Genomic DNA, 24,141 nt, shown 5'->3' with positions numbered 1-24,141 from the left:
CAGGACTGCCATAGAGGCTTATCGAGTTAGAGTCAGACTCTCTGGGAACAAGGGAGCCAGCCCAGGCCCTGGGAGGCTGGTTCTGAGAACACTCGGTGATGCAGGAGGCAGGAAGCAGGAAGCAGGAGATTTGACCCTCTTGTGTATGAGCTTATTTATGAGTTTCCAAGGGCTATGTCTGCATTATTCAGGCTTTGACTACTTTTGCTTTTATTTCACTTCTTTTGTTCAGATGGATACCAGTCCCCAGTACCTTTCTAGAACTGGCAGTGCTCTTTCCAATCCTCATTTATAATTCTTCTCAGGTGGAATTTTGTCCTCAGTGTCTTGGGCATCCATATTCAGCCCTTGTGGACAGACTACTGAAGATTTCCTTCCCTCACATCTAGATCCATGCCTTTCTCTCTGATTTTTTACCCTCTCAGTCTTCAGCTAAGCCTGAGTAAGATCATTTGAAAGAAATTATTGTGGCCTCTCCATACAATGGGACAGTATTCATCAACAAAATGGAATGAACCATTGATACAACAACATGGATGCATCTCAAGGGCATTCTGCTCAGTGTAAAAGGCCAATCTCAAAAGGTCACATACTGCATGATTCCATTTATATAATGTTTTTGAAATGGCATAATTAAAGAGAAGAGACTCATGGTTCCCCGGGGGGAGCGTGGGTATAAAGGGGGAGCATAAGAGAGATTTCTACAGTGATAGGACAGTTTTGTGTTCTGAATGGGGAGCTGCTTACATGAACCTACACAGGTGATAAAATGACACAGTTATACACATACTTCATAGCAGTGTAAATCTTCTGGATTTGACATTGTCTTCTACTTCTATAAGATGTGACCGATGGGGAAATGGGGCGATAGGTATACAGGATCTCTTTGTACTATCTTTGCAGCTTTCTGTCAATTTATACTTATTTCAAAAAATGTTTTTTTCCCTTAAAAAAAGGAATAAAGTATTCATAATGCAACAATATGGATGAATCTCAAAATAATTATGCTGAGTATAAGAAACTAGTCAAAAAAGTACAAAGGAAAAATATAGACGAATTGTACTACCTCAAAACTAAAAATGTTTATGTGCAAACACCTTCAAGGGGGTATTATGCTAAGCGAAATAAGTCAATGAGAGAAAGACAAGTATCATATGATCTCACTGATATGAGGAATTCTTAATCTCAGGAAACAAACTGAGGGTTGCTGGAGTGGTGGGGGGGTGGGAGGGATGAGGTGGCTGGGTGATAGACATTGGGGAGGGTATGTGCTATGGTGAGCACTAATGAAGGGGGGGAAATCGGAGGGGGAGACGAACCATGAGACTATGGACTCTGAGAAACAAACAGTGTTTTAGAGGAGAGAGAGGTGGGGGGATGGGTTAGCCCAGTGATGGGTATTAAGGAAGGCACGTATTGCGTGGAGCACTGGGTGTTATATGCAAACAATGAATCATGGAACACTACATAAAAAATTTTTTTTAAATAAATATTTAAAAAATTTTAAAAAGAACGAGAAAAGACAAAAAAAAAAAGTGAAAAGACAATCCACATGGTGTGAGAAAGTATTTGCAAATCATAACCATCTGATAAAGGGTTTATATCCAGAATATATAAAGAACACTTACAACTCAATAATAAAATGACAACCCAGCTGAGAAATAGGCAAGATTTAAGTGGACATTTCTCCAAAGAATAGATAAGAATGACCAATAAGCACACGAAAAGGTGCTCAAAATCATTAGCCACCAGGAAAATGCATATCCAAACTAGGACGAGATAGCTGTTCTCACTCCCTAGGATGGCAGTAATAAAAAAGACAGATAATAACAAGTGTTGATGGGGTGTTGGAGATATTTGGAACTCTCATACAGGTGTTGGAGATATTTGGGACTCTCATACACTGCTGACGGGAACAGAACAAGGTGCAGCTGCTTTTGAAGAGGGTTCCTCAAAATGTTAAACATAGTTACCAGATGACCCAGCAATTCCACTCCTAGGTGTCTACCCAAGAGAACTGAAAACATGTTCATGCAAAAACTTGTTCATGATGCTTCATAACAGCATGATTCATAATAGCCAAGAAGTAAATGACCCAAATGCCCGTGAACTGATGAATGGATAAATGAAATGTGGATTATTCAACAATAAAGGGGAATGAAGTAACAAAACATGCTGCAACATGGATGAACCTTGAAAACATTGTGTTAAATGAAAGGAGCAAGTTGTAGAAGTTCATATATTGTATGACTTAATTTACATGAGATGACCAGAGTAGGCAAATCTATACGGACAGAAAGCAGATTGCTTGTTGCCGAGGGCTAGGCAATGGGGATGGGGTGGGGAATGACTGATCGTGGGTAGGGGGTTTCTTTGGAAGGGGATGGAAGTTTTCTAAACTTAGATGTAGTAATGGTTGCACAACTCTGTAAATATAATAAAAGCCACTGAATTGTACACCTTTAAATGGATATATTTCATGGTGTATGAATTATATCTAAATAAAATGTTTAAAAGGAGTACATACTGTATGATTACATTTATAGAACATTCTTGAAAATGCAGACTAACCTATGGTGACAGAAAATATTAACCATCACTTGGGAACAAGAAGAAATGTAAAGGGACATGACAAAACTTTTTGGAAAGTGGTGGAAGTGATGGAAGTGTTCACTGACTTGACTGTGTGATGGTTTTGTGGGTGTACACATATTTCAAAGCTTATCAGATTGTATACTTTAAGGGTGCCGTTTATTATATGTCAACAATCACTCAATTAAAAAAACAGCAAAAACGTGTGTGAGCTTCACAAATAATAATGTATGTATTATTTATTAAAAAATAATTTGACAAATATTTATTGGGTACTGGTACAGTGTTAGCTCCTGGGGATACAATGGCGGGGAAAAGATGGGTCCAGCCTTCAAGCAGTTCATACAGGCACGAGGAAAGGAAGATGCATATTGTTGCAAAATGGTTTATATACCATTTCGAGCCTAGAAAGTCATGGTCACCTTCATGGGGAGGATTTCTGGAAGTGACGGCCCTTGAGCTCAGCCTTCAAGGACAAATGGGAATTAGAGGTAGAAGGTGGGGTTTGTGAAGACATAGTGGGCCTCCTTCCTGACACTAATATAGGGGGAGCTGTAGGAGCACCTCGTAAGTACTTGTTACATCTCAGAGGTACTTGATTTTATTTTTGCCACATTACAGTCATGCTCTTCTCCCCAAGAGCCACATCACAGTGGAGTGGATTGTTGTATTTACATGTACCTTAACAATAAGTGTGAAGTCAGGTTATAAATAACATCCTTCATCGCTCTTGGCAGACTTGCTATTATTTCGTCACTTGTGAGGGTGTATTCAAGGTCTGTCCTTCCACTACACTGTGTGCTGTAGGAGAGCCAAGACTGAGCGTTTCCTACACCATCCTGTCCTCGGCAGGTAGTGTAGTTCTTGGCACGTTAGTAGGGCTTGAAAAAGATTACTTGCTGATAGGTTGGGAACTGGGCTGATACAGAATAACACATTTGACTGGTGGCCTCAGGTATGGCTCACACTTTTTGTGGCAAGAAGTATAAAGCAGTCTCACTGCTCGTGTCTCTCTGCCCCCCCACCCCCACCCCCCGGCCACTGTTCTATGCCCCTTAGCTCTGGCCCCAGTCATGCCAGTTCCTGTTCACCCTAGCCCTGCCTACCACCTGTTTGTCCTAGTGGCCTGCTGTCAGGTGCCTCTTTAATTGGGTCCACTCCCAGAGGCTGCTGGGTGAGGTTCTTCTGAAGAGGTCAGGACAGTCTGTCCTGGGGAGGGCAACTCTGGCCACTGGCCTGCTCTGGGCCAGTTGGGCATTCTTGGGCCCTGGCTGAAGGCCCACTCATGTGTTGTCTCTTCTCCTCCTCAGCGCTTCTGTATGCCACCATCTTTGGGAACGTGACGACCATTTTCCAGCAGATGTATGCCAACACCAACCGGTACCATGAGATGCTCAACAGCGTTCGGGACTTCCTGAAACTCTACCAGGTGCCAAAGGGCTTGAGTGAGCGAGTCATGGATTATATCGTGTCCACCTGGTCCATGTCCAGAGGCATTGACACTGAGAAGGTAAGGAGGGCGATAAACTCAGGTGAGTCCTGTGTGTCGGCTTTCCCAGGGAGACCTGAGGCACTCCTAGGGCAGGGGGTTCTCAAACCTGGCTGTGCATCAGAATTCATTTGGGAAGTTTGGGGTTCCCACATCCTACCTCCAGAGGTTTTGGTGGCTTCCAGATCGGCTTGGCTCAAGGACCAGGAATTAAGAGATTAAGAGCCATTATTTAAGAAACTGGAAAGACAGTCTGTGTCTCCTGGAGAAGAGAAGCATTGCAAGTCTAACTGTCTGGAGCGGAATTTCCCAGACTTGTGTGATGTCAAGGCTCAGGGCCATCCCGGGGGGAGGTCATCGTCATGGCTGGTTTTCCTTTGGCCTCAGGCTCTGAGATGGTACAGCATTGCCGCTGGTTCTGTTTTTCTTCAAATTTTCGATATTTTGTTCATTGGGGATTTTTTTTGCATGAATTTTGATTTTTAAAAATACTGTATTAAACTATAACTTGTCTTGACTACTAAGTTTTTAGCCCAAGGCTGTTGCCTCACTGTAGTCTCAGCTCTGTTAAGATTCCCAGGATTTGTGGTCATTAAACACAGATTCCCAGCCTCTATCCCAGATGTATGGAATCTGGATTTAGAGGAGGGGGAGGTGTGAGGAAAAAAACTGCATTTTTAACAAGTGCCCCAGTGATCCTTTCCATCAGACAAATCTGGTGAATACTGTTCAAGGGCTTGTGGCTTACTCCTCATTGGCTTGAGGAAAACATCAGTTAGACATCTCTCTAAGGCTAAGGTATCAGTTTTCCCATCTGTAGAATGGAAACAGCCATAAATCCCTATTGTTCTCTAAGAGTTGCATTATTCTAGATGAATTTCAATAAAGTGAAGAAACTTTGGGGGCTGGGAGAACAGAGAAAAGATACAGTGGACTTCCTATTCACTTCTCAATTATCTCCTGTGTATATTTTCTATAAGCAAACATGTTTTCCTGGGTCTGTTTTTCTCTGCTTCTCAGTGTTTTCCACCCCACTTCTCCTTTTACTGCCAATCTCTTAAGTACTTGGGGAATTCTGATTCCTTTCATTGTCAGAATAAGAAAAACAGAAAGATAATGCTGTTGCAGAAATATAACACATTCAAAGCCAAATTCAGCTGACTTTGGATCAGCTGTCCTTGCTCGTACTCTTCCTCCATTAGAATAGTTAGTTGAGAGTTGACAGTTTAAAAGGAAAACTTGAACTCAATTTAATTGATTCCCACTTAAAAGGTACGATAATTCCGTTTTGTTGAAGATCGGCCATAATCACAACAGTAACATACTAAGCTCGCCACCATAGCCCCAGCTACCATGCCTTGAATGCGCGTTAGGAACAGGTATTTATCGCGCTCTCTGTGTGCTGGCCCCGCATTCACGCTTCAGGGATGCTCTACAGCAACTCTGGGAGGGAGCCGCTGTTATTTCGACCCAAGAGACGAGGACACAGAGGCCCAGTGTGTTTTGTTAACTGCCTGTGGTCATTGAATTAAGAATGGCAAAGTCAGGATTTGAATTTGGTTTTGTCTGACTTGGAAGCTTGTGCTTTTCCTACTATTACTTTTTTTTTTTTTTTTTAATTTAAAACATGTACTGGAGGGAAGAAAGATGAGAAGATGAGTCCAGATGGAGTTGCCCTCATTTCTCACCCGGGCAGGGCATCAGTTGGCTGGGTCTGAGTCCCTGGCTTCGCCAATAACTGTGTCTGGTGCTTTTGCTTCATTCAGCAAGGCATGCAGGTTCTGTGGGTGCCTGGCCACCGCTGGATCAGAAAGCAACTTTGATCTCTCAGCCCTGGAGATTTTCCCAGGAGCCAGGGTAGCTTTGTAAATCTGGTTGTCTGGAAAGAAGCCCTTCCCCACCCCACTGCAGGGCTGGGCTGGGTGGCTGCCCATGGGAGACAGACCCGGCAGCGTTTGCCCACCCTGCCCCTCCCTGCTGCCTCACTCTCCTGAGAGGCTTTGGGATTTGCCCCAGGTACAGGCCTTGGTGGAAGAGGGAATACTGTGGCAATTCACTGCAGGGCCCAGCCTGGCCTGGGTGGTTGCTCTTTCTGGCAGAGGTTTGGGGAAGACAGCTGCTGGGGAGAGGGCCAGTCCCCAGGTCCCAGGTCCCCTCCATCCTGGGTCAGAATGGTCAGGGATGACCACAGGAGCCTAGGGGTGTGTGTCTGGGGGAGGGAGAGGTGGTGCTGGGCTCCTCTCATTTGACCGGCAATTAGCTGGTGACTATGAGCATGTCGCCTGTTCCTCTGAGCCTCAGTTTCCATGTCTGTGACACATGGACACTAGATACCTTTTAGTACTAAGGCCAACCTCCTAGGCTCCTTCATCTATGGCCTTCTGGACTTTAGAGCCTCCCTCAGCCTGACCCACTGCTCCGTGGTGCTAACAACATCAGAAGTGAAAGCTCACATGCATTGAGCACTTGTGTGTGCCAGGCATTGCTCCAGCACTTTCCACATATCGGTTCATGGAATCCTCAGAAGAATTCTGTACTCACGTTCAAAACTGAAGACTTGGGAAAGGAAGCTAAGTATGGCTTCAAGTTCGCAGGAATAGTAAACATTTAAGTCAGGAATTGAATCCGGGTCTGCCTGTCTTTATTCTCTCAACCATGTGTCTGTCCTGTCCAGCCTGGGGAGTTTCCATGAGCCTCCATGGTGACATTTCCCTGTGGCCTTTGAGGTCCTCAAGAACCAGCAGGTCTCTCCTCAGGACCTAACAGAAGGGAAGGTGCCCAGGAAGGGGTCTGCAGCTGAGAAGCATTCAGCTCAGAGAGGACTCAGGACCCCCTAAGCTGCCCAGTGTGGAGCCAATAGGAGAATGATGGAGATGCCTGATGGCCATGGCAGACCGGGTTGTTTGACCCCCAGCTTCCCTCTCCTCCTCACATGTGCTTTCCAGTGGATCCAGGAACAGGGCCAATGAGTAAAACATTGTCTCCATGCCAAGGCCTCGTTCACTAGCAGCCTTTTCCAGCAAAGCTCAGCCCAGGGGAAACCAAATATTGAAAGGTGAACTTACCTGGAGAACAAATGTTTGTTTTGAACTGCTGGGTACTGTTCTGACACGACATGCAAGTGTTCTCCACTCCCTGGTGTTCTGCTTGGGGAGAAGAGGATCTAAATTCAACCTGCATTTCTACAGGAGTCTTGTTTTTCATTGAGCTGGAAGGAGGGAAACACTCAGCAAGTGCTCAGTCTAAGCTTTGGCTGTCTGAATTCTCCTGTGCCTCGGTCAGTGCTCCGTCCCCTCTCGAAGAGATCCTGCTTACTTCTTCAGCATCCCGCCACCCCAGAACGAGCAGGAAGAGGCGCACAGAGCATGGGGACCAGTGTGTATGGAGCCCCTTTCCCGGGTCCTGCACTGTCCCTGGGGAAATGTACCAGTACATGTCATTTCACGTAATCCTCCCGAGCCAGTGTGAGCAGTGTGCATTTTATAGGGAAAACTCAAGTGTAGAGCGGTTAGGCCACTTGGAGGGGAAGGACCTGGGATTTCGACTGTTGGACCTCTTCTGTCCATGGACTCGCATCCATGCAGAGCCCAAGGGTGCCTGTGAGGGTGGGGTAGGAGCAACATGGTCACAGGCAAGGTGAGACTTGCGCAGAGTTTTGAAGGAGCCTGAGAAACTTCCAGATTCCAAGGTGAACTCCAGGCGCAGAGACAGATGGCCTGCGTGGAGGCAGAGAAGCAAGGGTGCAGGGGTTACCAGCACCCCAAGGAAATGTCTTCATTGAACATGTTTGATTTTATGCCCCCACCTTTGCTTGCTAGGGTAGGATGGGACAAAGGATTATTTTAAGAACACTCCTAATTTCTCTGGAAAATTCCACTTGAAGGTGTCCTACTGTATTACTTAATGCTTGCTATGGGAGGGGCCATGCAATGGTTTCTTGTAAAAATTTAATCCAGGGAACTATTTCTCCCCCTAGAAAAGACTAAGAAATTTTCCTTTCTCGAAAGATAAGACCCACGTGACCTCTTACAGTTCTCACTGTGCCCTGAGTTTCTAGATGCTAAGAGTGGAATTACAAGTACCTTTGTTTTGGGCAGCCACATAATGTAGGAAATGGTTAGTATCGAAACTCTGGCTCTGACTCAGACTACCTAGTTTGAGAGCCCAGCTCTGCCATTTTCTGGCTGTGCAATTTTGGGGAAGTTATTTATCTTCCCTATGCCTCCCAGTTCCCTTATCGGTAAGATGGTAGCAGACTAGCACTTACATCGGCGGGTTATGTGAGGATTGAATTAGCTATTCAGTGCACATAACAATAATGTAAAATCATTGCTAAACTTCACTTATTTTGCTTATGATTTGTCTCCTCCCACGAGATGGTAAGTTACACAAGGGCAAGGGTTTTTGACTGTATTGTTCACGGCTACATCTTCAGAGCCTAGAATGATTCCTGGTGTATCATAAGTGCTCAGTAAGTAAATATGAAATGAATGAACGACTTTAAAGCACTTAGCAATGCCTGGCACAGAGTAAGTGCTCACTAAATGTTACTTTGTCACCCTCTTTAAGCCACACACATATTCAGACCATCAACAGTGTGAGCTCCACCTTCAAAATACATCCTGAATCGGACCTTTCCTCACTGCGTTCCAGTTCGGGTCCCCTCACTGCTCACTGAGCTGCCTGCAGGAGTGACCTAACCCAATTCCTTGGCTCCGTCCTTGCCACCTTATAGTCAGGGCCCCCGAACTCAACTCTCTAGCTGTGGTGATCCTCTTCAAAGATAGCCGAGTCTTGTTCCTCCCTGCTCACGACCCTCCAGTGTGTCCCCATCACACTCAGAATAAAATAAAAGGCTTTTCATAACCTAAGGTCTCTACGTGCGTGTGTACTTGGCATTCTCCTGAAACTTCATCTCCTATCCCGTGACTCTCTTTCACGTTGGTTTTTGCTCAGGTCCCCTCACGGCTTTGGCCTCGCTGCTGGAATGTTCTCTGACACATTTTCAGGTGTCAGCTTACATGTCACCTCCTCAGACAAGCCTTCCCCAACTATCAGTGTAAAGAGTCCCACGTACTCCTAGCCCCGACTTTCTGGCCCTTCTTCTGAGCATTTACCACAGATTTCTGTGCTCGCTGCTTACTGTCCCACAAGAGGGTAAGCCGCACTGGGACAGGCACTGTGGCTGTCCTGTCTACCCATGCCTTGAAGAGTGCAGTCTAGCCTGGTGGGGGTGACGTCCACCCCTGGGGTCGTCAGGGGCCACGGGCTGGGGAGCATAATGAGGACCCTGACGCTGTTTCTTCCTGTGCCCGGCCAGGTTCTGCAGATCTGCCCCAAGGACATGAGAGCTGACATCTGTGTGCACCTGAACCGCAAGGTGTTCAAGGAACACCCAGCTTTCCGGTTGGCCAGTGACGGCTGCCTGCGGGCCCTGGCCATGGAGTTTCAGACTGTGCACTGTGCCCCGGGGGACCTCATCTACCACGCAGGAGAGAGTGTCGACAGCCTGTGCTTTGTGGTCTCTGGCTCCCTGGAGGTGATCCAGGATGATGAGGTGGTGGCTATCCTAGGTAGGTGTGTTACCTTTGCTGGGCATACACCTCTGGGGCCCAGGGTTGGCTGGGCTACGGAGCAGCTCAGGACCACTGCGGCCTCCAGCCAGGGAGAGAGTGCTCCTCAGGGCAAGGCCAGTTGCTCGCCTCTATCCAACACACAAATATTTGAGTGCTTCTGTTGGGCCAGTTGCTGTCTTAGGCACTTGGGGCATTTCAATGACAAAAATGGGTTTTGTCCTCAGCGGGCTCCCAGGCTGCTGGGGGAGAGGAGCAAATAAGCAGACACTTGCATACAGTGGAAGAAGTATCTAACTCCGTATTCAAGTGTCTGGAAGGCTTCCTGGAAGAAATGATACCTAAGCTGAAACCTACAGACGAGAGAGACGTGAAGGGACAAGGGTGTGTCCTCAGCAGAGGGAAAAACACGAGCAAAATCCCTGCAGAGAGAGAGCATGATGCATCTGTAGAACTGCAGTGTGTCCCCTTGGCATGGCCGGAGCAATACAACAAGAAGGGCCACGGGCAGAGACGAGGCTGGGCGGGAGCTACGTGCTGGGCAGATCATGGCAGGCTCTGGGAGCCACGTTAAGGGACTTGGACTTTACTTCAGGGAACCAGTGAGTGGTTTAAAGCAGGAGAGAGGCTCAGTCGGATTTGAACTTTAGAAAGATGACTGTAGTTACTGCTTGGGTAGTGACTACAGGGGGATGGCTGGGGTAGGGAGAGGAGGTTGGAGACATGCTCTCCAGGGGCAGGTGGATGGTGTCCTGAACTGACACTGTGGTGGGCAGATGGAGAGAAGCAAATGGAGTTGACTCACTTAAGAAGTCGAATCAACAAATGGTGGATTTGCTGGGGCTGGGGGCTGGGGAGAGGGAAGAGTGGATGAGGGTTGCAGGATTTCTCACTTGGATAACAAGGAAGCCCGTGTGCCAGACATTGAACTAGGGGATATGGGGGGAGGAGTGGGGTCATGGGGGGACATGTTGGTACTCTAGCATTCTGAGCATCAGCGGCCTTGAGAGAGTCATCTGATTGCCTGAGGAAGCTACAGAACAGCTCACAACTGGGGCCGTGTCTAGCTCTCCGAAGGGACCAGCCATCAAGTACCAGCCATCATTTTGGTCATCTAGTCAGTGCCAGGCATTTTACATACATATTCTCATTTAAGCGTTACAGTAAATGAATAAAATAAATAAAATAGTGATTTTATTATCCCCATTTTGCAGATGAGACAGTGAAAGCTCAAAGAGGCTAGGGAACTTGCCCAAGGCCTCACAATGCATGAGCTCCATGGAGCCAGCATCCTGGAGTCCCTCTGAGTCCAAAACCTCTACTCTGATCCATTTTGCAATACCGCAATCCTAATGATAGTTTATGTAGTTTGCAGGCCCATTAAATTGCCAGGCACTTTACATACCTATCTTTACATATGATTTCTTAAGAAACTGAGGCACAGGGAGAGGTTACATTATATGGAAGTTAGAAGTGAGATTCAAATTAAGTAGCCAAACATACATAGTACACACACACACACACACACACACACACACACACACACACACACACACACCCTGCTTGACTTTGGAGTGCATGATATGCAGCCTTCCTTTTGTTCCCCTGGCCCCAAGCCAGCTTGCCCTCTTGATCACATTCTGCTCGGGTTAACCCAAGGATGATTTATATTCCTTCAGCATGAGCTGGCTGATGGTCAGAGGGAGCTTGGGATCGAGACTGGGTGTGGGGTGGAGGCTGAAACTGTACTTTGCTAAAATAAAGGTGTGGATTCCTGCTCTCCATTGAACTCTGCAGACAGGGTTAATCTGTTCTTAGCTGTCCTCATCCGCAGGGAGCTGAGATTTGACTATGTGTAGGAACAGCACACATGAAGGGAACAGCCATTGCTTTAGTATGGCAGTGCAGAGGCCATTTATCCCTTCCTTTAATCCTCATCGGTGTCCTTGATAAAGAGGACTTTCCATTGGTAATCGCTATTGGGATATCTACCTGGCTAAGAAGAAAAACTAGTGACTAGTGAGCTCTTCTTTGAGTTGGGGCTTTGAATTGATCCTTTGGTTAAGGGCATCTTTCACCTATCTCCCCTCCCCCCCTTTAAAGATTTTATTTATTTATTTGTCAGAGAGAGAGAGAGAGCATAAGCAGGGGGAGCGGCAGGCAGAGGGAGAAGCAGACTCCCAGTTGAGCAGGGAGCCCGATGTGGGACTCGATCCCAGGACCCTGGGATCACTACCTGAGCTGAAAGCAAATGTTTAGCTGAGTGAGCCACCCACGTGTCCCAGCCCATCCCCCTAATTGATAACTTACCAAATGCCTCTCCAAGGAATCTCTGCTGGTGACCCGCACCATCCCCCACACATACGCAGACACAGGGCGTCCTTGATGACCCACCTCACACAGCTGTGTGTTAGGAGTTGGGGTTGGACAGTGAAGCCTGGGAAAAGGACAGAGCTGCAGAGGGCTTGAGGAAGGCAAATGACGGCTTCCCAGCGAGGTCTCATCTCTTCTCAGCCCGGGCTTCTTGCAGGGAAGCCGACCAGGGCTTGAGCCACCATTGATTTACTTAGTCAGTTGACTGCTTCTCCAAATGCCGCCCTCTGTCTCAGGTCCTCTGCGCATCCTGCCCGCTTCAGTTAGCAGTGCGGACGGGACCTCGGGAATCACTCAGCAGCTTCAGATTCGGGGCAGTTGTTGCCCTCAAGCTGTCCCGACTAGAAAAAGCAGGAGTGTCCCCAGGAGCCAGATTAGGTCCAAAAAGTAGGTCCAAGCATGACATCCTAAGAAGCCTGTAACATTTCAAGACGCTCTTATTCTATAAAAGGATGTGAGACAAGTCCTTTGACCTAACTTGACCTCTGGGCCAAGAAGCATAAGATTCCCAGCTATTTGCTCCCTGGAAACTTAAGTTCAGAGTTTTGTTGTTACTGCTTCTTCCTAAATAGAATATCTTTTGCTCAATATCCTGAAATCCAGTTGTTCGTGCAAAGGGGGTTCAGGTGACAAACGGCTGTTAGAACTAGATCTCTATTGCCTTTTGATGCATTTCAGTTCAAGCCAACCAAAATTTATTGACCACCTCCTACTTACGAGGCGCCGTCATAGAAGTGGGATTATCAGTGGACCACAGATTAGCCCCTCCCCTTCCAGAAGCTTCTACAAGTGCAGGAGACTGACGTGGTGAAAAAGGCAACAGTCGCACTGGTTGATGAAGTGTTACCCCTTCTAGAGGGTCATTGGACAAGTAATTTTTGAGCAGGTACAGTACTGTATATAGTGCTCCAATGAGGAAAAAAATAAATAGCCAGGGAATCCTTAGTTATCACAAAGTGGGAGGCTTTAGAATAAAGCCCAGAGCTCATCTGTCGCATTCGGTTGTCTCTACTGTCTTGTTATCAGTTCACTCGTTTACATTCTGCTAATTTGTTTCTTCCTCCCAGTTCTAATATTCTGTTTAATTTTAGCACAAGAAAGGGGAAAAGAGTCTGTATTCATAACTGAGGGTGTTTAGTAAGTGTTAAAAATAGAACACTTTCTAAAAAAGTTTTCTAGGAGAGTGTTTGTCAAACTTTCTTGACTCAACTCACCATAGGAAATGGTATATTGTCTCGTGAATGAATAAACACATGTGCACACACAGTTATATGTCAAGCTCAGTGCTTACTCTTGCTGCATGAGATGCAACCTGGTGTTTTCTATTAGATTCCATTCTCTTTCATTTAAAAAGAAATTGACATCATGACTCACTAAATTGCTTTCTTGACTGACGCAAAGCTTGCAGCCTGGTGATGGGTATTAAAGAGAGCACATACTGAATGGAGCACTGGGTGTTATATGCAAACAATGAATCATGGAACACTACATCAAAAACTAATGATGTAATGTATGGTGATTAACATAACATAATAAAAAAATAAATAAAAATAAAAATGGGGTTCCTCCAACGTCAACAATACCTCTCTTGGACTGCAAGCCTTGCTGTCCCCTGAGGACAGAAACTACGCCTGGATCATCTCTTATGATCTCCTTTTCCTCTGATGTTCTTTGCCTTACGTATGAGAGGACACCTTCCCAATCTCCTTTCGAATTCTCTTCAAAATCATTCACGGTGGAGATGCCCACATACCTGCAAGTACGTTCTTATCTTGATTCTGTGACACTTGACCGAAGTAGAGGAGTCACGGAGTTTCCTCAAGGTTCCGCTTGAGTGTGGTCCATCTTCCTGCATTTCCACCTCACAAATGCAGTGTTTAGATTATCTTGCTTCCCTGTGATTTAGTGTCCCTGTAGTAACTTCTGTGGGTTTTGCATTTTAATACTTATTTGTATTTTAACCGTGGATCCATCTTGTGTCCTTCCTTTTTGTTTTGTTTTCTTGTGATTTTTTCATCCTCTTGGGCAAGGCAGAGTCTTTTTTGCCAGACTGCACTGAGGGGTGGAAAGAACCCTGGGCCCGGAGCTGGAGACTTGCCCATAGCTCTGGATCTGTGAGAACTCCCTGCAGGAGTGCCCCCACTAAATGACAAAATCTCAGAGTCTCCTGCGTTTCTCCTAAGCCCATCCTGCTGTATCAGTTGCACTTTTACTCATCTGTCCCTCCTGGGAGCTGAGATCCTTTGATTTCCTATCTTCAGCTTGGCCCAGCATATGGAAGGCACCAGGGGCCATTTGCAGAATTGAACTGAATTGAATTGAGTTTAATTGAATTGAGCCGAAAGGCAGGGAGAGACTGTGCTCTGAAGGGCCCCATAGTCCAGAATAAGGGTCTGGACTTTACCTTGTGGGGATGAGGAGCTCAGAGAGAGTTTCAAACATGAGTGACGTGAAAATTTGGGTCCCACAAATACAGAGGCGTAGAGGCTAGCTAGGGGACTGGGACTAGAAATGATGAAAGCCTACGTATGGTGGTAGAAGGGAGATGTGGGGATGAGCTGGAGCCCAGAGATATTAGGGGAGGGAGAAGCTCCAGGCTGAGGGAGGGGAGGGGAGGGAATAGTTTCTGGCAGCACGTGGACAGGGCCGGAGGGGGATGGAAGATGAAGAATTTATTCTACTGAGTTTGCAGTGTCCTTTTGGAACAGATCTAAGCATGGCTCTCAACTAGTGGAAACTCTTCTTGACTTGTGGGTGGGCCAGAGCCTGCCCAAGAAAGGAAACAGCCATGGGGAAGATTGACAGGCAGGCCCTGGCCCATCACACATTCTGACTTAACTTAGGATTTGGGGTCCTGTCACTATTGAACTAGGATTTATGTGTAGCTTCTCCTTACCTGTACATGTGAAGTTGTAAATGCTTGTTCACAGGTGAAATCTTTCTTTTTGTAATGAGCACCCCCTTCTCATGGTTCCTAATTTGGAAGACACTCTCATCTTTGCTTAGTTAGTTTCTTTGTGTCCATTGACCTTGGTTGGATATTAATGTGGCATTTATTTACTTAGCAACTATCCCAGCATAACAGGATGTTAATCTCTGCAAGGGTGGGTGGTTTAGAGAAAATCCTTGTCTTGGATGAATGTTCTCTTCCATTTGGGGAGACAAATGCATGGTTAGTGACGATAAGTAACACAGGTACTTCTTTCACGAGACTTCCTGGAGTGAACAAGGACATACTCATGGAGGAGGCAGGAGGTGACTGGGCTTGGAAGGACCAGTAGGAGTGTTTGGTAGGCTGAGTCTTAAAGTGGGAGGAGCAGCACAAGTCCATAGAGTCATTAGAGGTGGTATTATGTGTAGGTATATTCAGGGACCCAGGTGAGTAGAGTAGAATGAGAAGACTTTCCATGTGGCCAGTGGTTCTCAACTTTAGTGAACCTAAGACTCAGCTGGAACACTTGTTCACAATGCAGATTCCCAGGTCCCTCCCCAGCTCTAGGATGGAGTCTGGGAATTTGCATTGTGAACAAGCCCTCCTCTCCCCTGGGTGGTTCCGTTGCATGTGGTTAGAGGACTATACCTTGAGAAACATGGCTTTAGGCAGTTACTCCTTGATGTTTTCAGTAGAATGGGGTGAGATGATGTTGTAGAAAGTATAAGGCACGTGCTAGGGCACCTTTTATTACATTAGCCTAAAGCATATGCAACTGCCAATTTTCAACTATTTTTGACCTGCCAAAATGGTAGAATAAACATCTTGTGATCTGTATTCAAGGGGAGGAGGGTCTAGCCTAGGCTGGTGGCTCTGTGACGGTGCAGCCAGGATTTGGACGTATGAGGTAAGGGCATTCTAGACGGAAAGAACAGTGTGAGCTGAGGCCTGGGGAGTGTGTTGTGTAGCCCCAGGACATGCGCTTGAGCTAGAGCTGAGAGCCCCGAGGGGCAGCAGGGGGGCATGAGGCCAGAGAAGCAGGTCAGGGCTCATCTGTGGACATTTCTAAATGTCAGCATGAGGAACTAGGCAGCGGGAAATCACTGAAGGTGATGGGTAAAGCAAGACACCACCAGAGTGGCGATTTGTAAAGATAAATGAGCTAGACACAGAGCAGGAAGGGAAGGCAGTGGGTGACTGGCATATAGTAGAGATGAGAGGTGGTAAGATATGGGCAGTAGAAACTGAGACAGAATAGGGTTGCCAGATCAAATACAGAACAGCCAGTTAAACTTGGATTTCATATTAATGAGTAATTTTGGCTTAAGTAAGTATTTCCCAAACACAGAATGGGATATACTTATGCTAAAAAAGTATCCATTTATCTAGAATTCAGATTTAACAGGATGTCTTATATTTTTATTTGCTAACCTTCGATGGGAGGGACATGCTGATGGACATTCTGGAAGGAGAGTCTGAAAGGTTGTATAGAATAGGGTGTGGGGAGTAGCCAGAGGGAGGTGAGGAAGTTGATTCTGACATCCCAGTGAGTTGGGAGATGGAGGCCACTGGAACAGACAAGGCTAAGTCAGGAGGAAGACACGGTGAGAGAGAAAGGTGATGAGCTTGGCTTTGACTTGTTGCATTTAAAGACCAGTGGGGTATCCAAGTGGAGTGCTCGGGAAGGTGGGTCTGGAACTGGGAGAAGAAGCCAGGGCTCAAGACAGAGATTTGGGATTCAGAGGAAGGAATAGGAAATAGGAAAAACAAACCAACAAACAAGAAAGGTTGTGGAGCAAACACAGGGGGTCACATTCATTTTCCAACATGACCAAATATTTCAGAGCATTTTAAAAGAAATGGGAGTATAGCCATTCAAAATGCTCATGAGGAATTTTAAATGGGATTAGAAACTCTTCTGATAAGTAAAGTAAGTAAAATACAATTTTTAAATGCTATATGATCTCAGCTATGTGCGGGGAACACATGTAGATAAAAACCCACAAATATCTCTACCCACATGTCATAGTTGATGTCTTTAGTCTGTGAGGCTATAGGAAATTTTTGTTTTCCTTTTTCATATTTATATTTGTCTTTCAGGTCTTCTTTAAAAGAGCATATGCTACTTTCAAAATTAGGGAAAAAGTTTTGTTTAATTTAAAGTGCATCTTGAGAAAGTCAGTATTGTTCCATATATTCTTTTGGTTCTTAGGATACCATTTGAAAGAATAACATTTTTTTTTTCAAAAAGAAGTCTTGACAGCATTTCTTTTGTTATTTACTGGTCCAGTTAGAAAAAAAAGATGACATTTACTTAGTGGGTACTACCCAACCCCTCCCACAAACGCTTCTTGAAAAGGAGGGTGGCTAGGCAGTGAGGACAGAGTAGCTATCTAACCAGGATTTTAAAAAGAGCAACAACTGCATGTAAAACCCTCATTATTTTAGAGATGGAGGAGCTGAATCCTTCACAGAGTGGCTTCCCGAGATGCTTGTGAACTGCAGGGGCTGAGGGAAAGGTCCCCCACTTCCTGCACTACCATCTTCTGGAGCCCCAGGGACCTGGTGTAGCTGCTGGGAGAACATGAGCCCCAGGCACCATATAATAATGTCGCTTGCTCACGCTCAACCCAAGGGGAGGAGGCCATGTTTAAGTGTCTCTCTAAACACTCCAACCAAGCATCAATATTCATATAGCTTTTCCATCAACTGAAGCAATTATATTAAATCCACACTCCTAGGGAGAAACTATCCTATGAATAATCTAGAACTTCAGAAATGCAAAACATTTGTGTCGGGTAATGCATGCAGTACTTGATTGAGGCAGGGTGGGGGTGGGGACCAGGTTCTACTTCCTAATTCTGTTTTTGTTTAAGCAATTAAAAAAATTGGTTTGCAGTCTCTGAAGACACCAGTAGTTAGCAGAGTCAATAGAGCTTTCTAAAGGAAATTCTTCTAACTTTAGTGCCCAGAAAGAGGGGAATGGTTAAATAAAAAATTATGGTAAATCAAGGCAGCTGTTATGATGACGATGTAAAAAGTTGTATTGGGACACGCTTTGAAATGTTTTAAATACAGTGTTAAGTAGGGAAAAAAGCAGAGTATATACCTCTATGTGCTGTAAACTCAACTGCGTAAAAGCGCATGTTCGAGCGGAAGAAAGATGGGAAGCATACCGAAATGTTCGCCAGAATTTTCTAGGTGGTGGCCTGCAGAGCCAGTATTTTCTTTTTTCTTTTTTTTTTTTTTAAAGGATTTTATTTATTCATTTGAGACACAGAGATACAGAGAGAGAGAAGAGAAAGCATGAGCAGGGAGAGAGGCAGAGGGAGAGGGAGAAGCAGGCTCCTTGCTGAGCCAGGAGCCCGATGTGGGGCTCGATCCCAGGACCCTGGAATCATGACCTGAGCCGAAGGCAGACGCTCAACCATCTGAGCCACCCAGGTGCCCCGAGCCAGTATTTTCTATTTCTCAGTATATTTCAGTCATTTTCTGCAGTGCGCACAGGAAGGGAAAGAAAATCAAGTCAACTTGCAATTCTTATCTTTAGTGATCTTGGAAATTATCACCTGCCTTCAGTGAGAGGTTTGTGATCTATTTACTTAGCAGAGACACACTGGGCTAATTTAATTTTATCTAATTGCAGTTGGGAAGAATAGGAGAGTGTCAGGATGTTTCCAAGCCATTGCTTTAATGTAACCATTGCCGAGTGAGCCCCCGTTCAAACAGAGATGCCAGTGTCGTTTGCTTCTGCTCAGTGTAGTCTCCATAAGGAAGGCTAGTGACCCACATTTGGGTGAAATTTTAATTCCTTTAAGGAGAGCATTTGTATGATAGGGTAATTTCTAACATTCATTATCTTTACATCTTCTTTTTAAATTCATCTATAAATTTTCAGCTTACCATTAAGCTGGATCAGAGTGAATTACGGGACTATTTCTGAACAGCTCACCAAATTTCTTCTTGGGCCCAGCTGACAAGGTAGCTCCCTGAGGACACCCGGGTTCTTGCACTCGGGCTGGAGACCAATCCTCTCCTCAAAGCCTCCATCCTGAGACATTCTAAGTCTTTCTTATCCTGGCTCACCTTTCAGTGTTCTATTCAGACCCATCTTTTCATTGATATATTGATTTATTCAGTCCATAAACATGCCAGATGTAGTCTGGGGCTTGAAGATACAATGGTGAATCAGACAGACACACCTGGGATAGAGCTAGTAGTCTTATCAGGGAGACAGATAAGCAAATACATAGCTTTATCATATAGCATGTCAAGAGTAATAGGAGTAAGAACAGGATGCTAAGGAAGCTTATAAGATAGGCATCTAATCCAACCTGGCCAAGAGAAATCAAGGAAGGCTTCCTGGCAGAGGTGGTATCTGAGCTGAGATTTGCATGATGAACTGAATTCCACTGGATGCAGCAGTGGTGGTGGGGTTTGGAATAGGGGATTAAATAGAAAGTGTTCCAGGCAGAGGGGACAGCATTTTCAAAGACTTTATTTTTTTTTTTTTTAAGATTTATTTATTTGCGGGGCACCTGGGTGGCTCAGTTGGTTAAGCGACTGCCTTCGGCTCAGGTCATGATCCTGGAGTCCCGGGATCGAGTCCTGCATTGGGCTCCCTGCTCAGCAGGGAGTCTGCTTCTCCTTCTCACCCTCCCCCCTCTCATGCTCTCTCTCTCTATCTCATTCTCTCTCTCAAATAAATAAATTAAATCTTTATTTATTTACTAGACAGAGAGAGAGAATGTGCATGCATGGGGGGAGGGACAGAGGGAGAGAGAGAGAATCTCAAGCAGACTCCCCACTGAGTGTGAAGCCTGACTTGGAGCTCGATCTCATGACCCTGAGATCATGACCTGAGCATAAATGAAGAGTTGGACACTTAACTGACTGAGCCACCCATGTGCCCCCAGCATCTTCAAAGACTTTGAAGCAGAAGAGTGATATTTGTGTTTAGAAAGGTCATCCTGGATGCTATGAAAAGAATGGCTAGCAGGCAGGAAGACCAGCGAGGACAATGTTGAGAGATGAGTGTAGCTTGAACTGACTTAATGTCAGTGGAAACGGAGAAAGGTAGACAAATTTATGAGATACTTGGTGGATAAAATGATCAGGGCTTGGTCTTTTATTGGATATGGAGACGGGAAAAAGGGAGGAGTCTGGAATGACTCGGACAACTTTCACCGGGACAGAGAAGGCTGGAGGGTGGGCAGGCTGACAGAGACCAGTTTCATTTTGGGATTTATGGGTCTGAGCTAAGTTAAAGTGTCCAGTGTGAGATTCTAGACTCAGAAGAGAGACCTAGGCTAGAGGCATAAACATGGGGACCATCAGGATCCAGGTGGCAGCTGAAGCCAGGGGAGAGGCTGAGAAAAACGCGAAGAGAGAAGGGAGGGTAAAAAGCAATAAGGTCTAGAGCAGAGCCCCGAGGAATGCCCATTTATAGGGAACAGGTGGAGGGGCCAGACATGGACTGCCAGCAGAGGAGAGGGCTATCACAGAAGACAGGGAGGGAGGGAAAGAACATTTTCAACTGATACAGAACCAAATTTCACCGAATAGGAGAGGCTACGGATTGTAAGACACGCCAATATTTTATGGCCCGCTAAGACACAATGCTGCCAGTTAAATGGTGATAGATGGTTGATTGTAAGACACATTCTGATTTCAGAGATAAAAAATGCTTGACAACTTAAGTATATATTAGAATCAAAGAGCTAGAGTAAGTTGAGGACTAAAATAACACCTTTTAGATTGATTAGGAAAAGAGCTGTTATTGACTATGGTGAGAGCAGTGTTAGCGGAGTCTGGGGAGTAGAAGTGAGATTAGAGTAGCTTGAGAAATGGGGGGGAGGTGGCCGTTAGTTCCAGGGTGCTTGAAAAATTGCAAAGATCTTCCAGAGTTCTGAACCAAGAGAGAAATAAGTAAGAGAGATACCAGTCAAAATACCACTTTTTTTTTTTTTTCCTGATTAAGCTAATATTGAAGGATATGCTTTGTCTCTGTGTCCAAGAAGACTTCCCCACACGGAGCCCCAGAATGAGGCCTACCCTGGTGGTGCTGACCAGCACGAGCTATTCCTGTGAGGGTCTGCCTGGCAGATCTTACAGCCTGGAGGGACGGAGAGAGCACATTTCCTGCAGACGGGCAGATCCTGAAGAGAGCAAGGAGCTGGCCTCCGCATGTGCGGGTTCTCCTTTCAAACTCCTCAATCAGACGAGGGCCACCGAGAGGCCACGAGTGTGACGCAGCTGGGACTGCCTTTGCAGAAGGGGACATGGGGAAATGGGGGTAAATCACCCTTTAACCGTAAGAGTGTAGAGATGCTGTAAATAGCATTATCAAGAAATTGAGCCATAAAAGAAAGGAGAACAATCCAGACCAGCGAACCTCATCTCCAGCCATCCAGCTTTTCCCCCATGCTGTTTGGAAAAATTACCCATCTCTTCCATGTGTCTCAATTCTCTTGCCTCACTGTAGAAAGCCAGATCCATTCTCAGTTTTCTCTGTGAATTCCCCATAGTCCTGCCCAAGACAACCTCCGACATATCTTGATATTATGTTTTTATTTGTTTTATACTTCACTGTTACACACACGTAGGTTTGTCTCCTCACCGTGTAAGCCCCTTGAACGTGGAGACAATGTCTTTTCCATGTTCTATCCCCCTTGACCGCCGGAACGCTGCCTGCTCCGTGATAGGTGGGGCCAAATTGTTGAACTGGATTGAATTGCGTATCTTTGGGAACCCCCAGTCTGATAGCTGTCCAGGAGGGAGGGGCAGGGGCAGTTCCCATCAGAGCCGGCACGTGACATTCCAGTTCCTGTGTGGGTTTCATTGACCAGGTACGTGGCGGACCCACGCCAGTGTCCCTTCTCTAACAAGAGATGGTTTGCTGAAGAGTGTAACAATCGCTCTCCTTTGTACTAACTTCGGAAGAAGGCAAATGTTTCTTGACTATCTCTGAGCTCTCCTCCAAAACCTAAAATGAGACCAAGCCTCTCTAGAAGGAGATGCCCCTCTGAGAAGTGGGGTGACATGCCTACCTCGGCCTGGAGCCCGGGCCTCCTGGGCATCTCTAGGCCCTGCTTTCTTTGTTGGTAAAAGAAATCCAATAAAATGTGTTTGCTCAGCACCCCACACCACAGCACGATCAGATGCGACCTGGCACTTAAAGGTAAGGCCTTATTCTGAGTAGTGTATTTTCACAGCTTGGACAGGAAAGCACACTGATAAGGTCTCCACTCTGTCTGTCTGTACTGGATGGACCTTCTCACTTCTCTAAGCTGTAGCAGATAAAGGAGAGGTCACAGACTTCCAGCAGCATTTATTTTTTTTCAATGAGAGCAAAAAAAAAAGGGGGGGTGGGGGGGTTGCTTTGTAGCTTCATACAGATAAAAGAAGGCAAAATGTATCAGGTGTCAAAGCTTCGCTTATCTGCTCTTCCCCGTGGTCTCAGACGACCTAAGGGAAGCAGCCATAGACGCATGTGGGAGGGTTAAGGATTCCAAATTAAGCTGGAAAGCCCGGACTTCATCATCTTTGGGGTAAGACACACGCTGGGTACCTGCGGCAGTGTCCCTGGCCAGTGTCTGACCTGGCACACGTGCCCCCTCAGCAGATCCTGCCCCCCCCACCCCAGTCACTGGTCTGGGAAGTGGGTGGGTATCACCACGGTATTTCGCTGAAGTCCTTGGAGGCTTTGCTCTGAAAGTGCTACCAGAGCTCCATCGTCATGCGACTGCCCGGTCCTTCAGAGGCGTGGAAGCCCGCGCCTGTCCCTACAGCAGGGGGAAAGAGCAGGTGTGGACATACCTTCCCCACAGAGCCGAACGCATTGTACTGCCCCACCGGACCATGGACTCCGGAACTGGCTAGGGTGCGGAGTTAGCTGCTCCAACAGAAACCCAAAGTAATAGAAGCTTAGACAAGGCAGAAACGTGTTTTTCTCTCATGTAGCAGCCTAGGTATAAGGGCTGGTGTGTCCACTTCATGGTGTTGGGCGCCCCACTTGCTTCTTGCCTCTTGCTTTGTCCTAACTAGGTTGTCACCCTGGCCTCCTGGTCCAAGAGAGCTCACATCCTTGTTCCAGCCAGGGGGGAGGGAAGAGGGGGGAGGGCAGAACAGGACCCTAGAAGTTGCACACATCCCTTCTGCAACCCTTGCCTTAACCAGAACTTGGACAAATGACCACAGCGAGGCCCAGTGCAGTCTTTATTCTGGTCATCTTTGTGCCCAGTTACAAGTCATCAGCCCCATTACCAGAAGAGGGAAGAACCGGTTTTGGAGAACACGTGGATTCCTCAGCCATAGCTCCTTAAGGTCAATGCTATCTCTGATTTATCCTTTTTCCCATTACCTAGCATGGTGCCTGACCAAGGTAATTGGGCAATCATTTAACCTCTCCGGAACTCACTTTCCTCTCTTTAAAATGGTCCCGATGATCCCTGTGGAATTTGCTTCACAGGGCCGTTAAGAGAATTCTTCTTTTACTGTGTCTACAATTTACTGAGCACCTACTGTGTTCCAAGGCCAGGGCTAAGTGCTTTGTCCATATTAATTTCATGTAAGCCACACCACAGCCCTATGAGGTGGGTCTTATTATCCACCTTTCTTAGCTGGGTAAACTGAGACTGGCAGGGGTTTGGTAAAGATGCCCAGTGCCATTGGTTTATCTCTGTATCCGGTATCCATTGAGTGCCTGCTGTGGGTCTGGGATATAGTGCTTCAGGCATGAAGAGTGTTTCCAGAGTATAGTGCGCCTACATAATGGGGAGCTGCTCTGGTCAAGGGCCCAGGGAGGAGGCTGGAGCGTGTTTGGAAGCGTGAGCAGGAGTTATCTAGACCAGGGAGCAGGGTGGAGGTCTGCGGTCATGCTGGGGAGGCCCACAGAGAAGCAGGGAGCCAGACTTGGAGGGACTGTAAGAGCCACAGTGTGGCTGGAGGGCAGAGTGAACAAAAGAGGGGGCAGGGGCCCCCTCAGGCTCCCAGCCGGGCAGTCCAACCTGTCTGGCCCTGAGGCTTGAGTTGAGGGAGGATGATAAAATGCTTGGAAAGCATGCTGGGGGTGGCACCAGAGGGGGGGCGGTGAGACCTGGCAAATTATCTTTGTGTCTTAGACACGTCTTGGAGGACCAAGGAGGGGACCCAGATGTGACATGCCTGGCTTATGTGATGAA

At 46.4% G+C, this 24,141-nt stretch overlaps 1 protein-coding gene across 2 annotated transcripts in view; it reads left to right on the top strand.

The window, feature by feature from the left end:
• KCNH1 (potassium voltage-gated channel subfamily H member 1) overlaps positions 1–24,141 on the top strand; it is a 355,728-nt gene that overhangs the window by 245,090 nt on the left and 86,497 nt on the right. For both annotated transcript variants that reach the window (XM_028125823.1, XM_028125822.1), the window contains exons 8-9: positions 3,903–4,102; positions 9,402–9,654. In XM_028125823.1, the coding sequence (XP_027981624.1) occupies positions 3,903–4,102; positions 9,402–9,654 (453 nt within the window). The remainder of the gene's footprint in view (positions 1–3,902; positions 4,103–9,401; positions 9,655–24,141) is intronic.

This window comes from Eumetopias jubatus, unplaced genomic scaffold (assembly GCF_037043125.1).
Source record: "Eumetopias jubatus isolate StellerSeaLion01/CBP00866 unplaced genomic scaffold, mEumJub1_p1.0 scaffold_12, whole genome shotgun sequence".
Taxonomy (NCBI): domain Eukaryota; kingdom Metazoa; phylum Chordata; class Mammalia; order Carnivora; family Otariidae; genus Eumetopias; species Eumetopias jubatus.
Note: the sequence above shows the minus strand (reverse complement) of the source record. Positions and strands in the feature narration are given on the sequence as shown.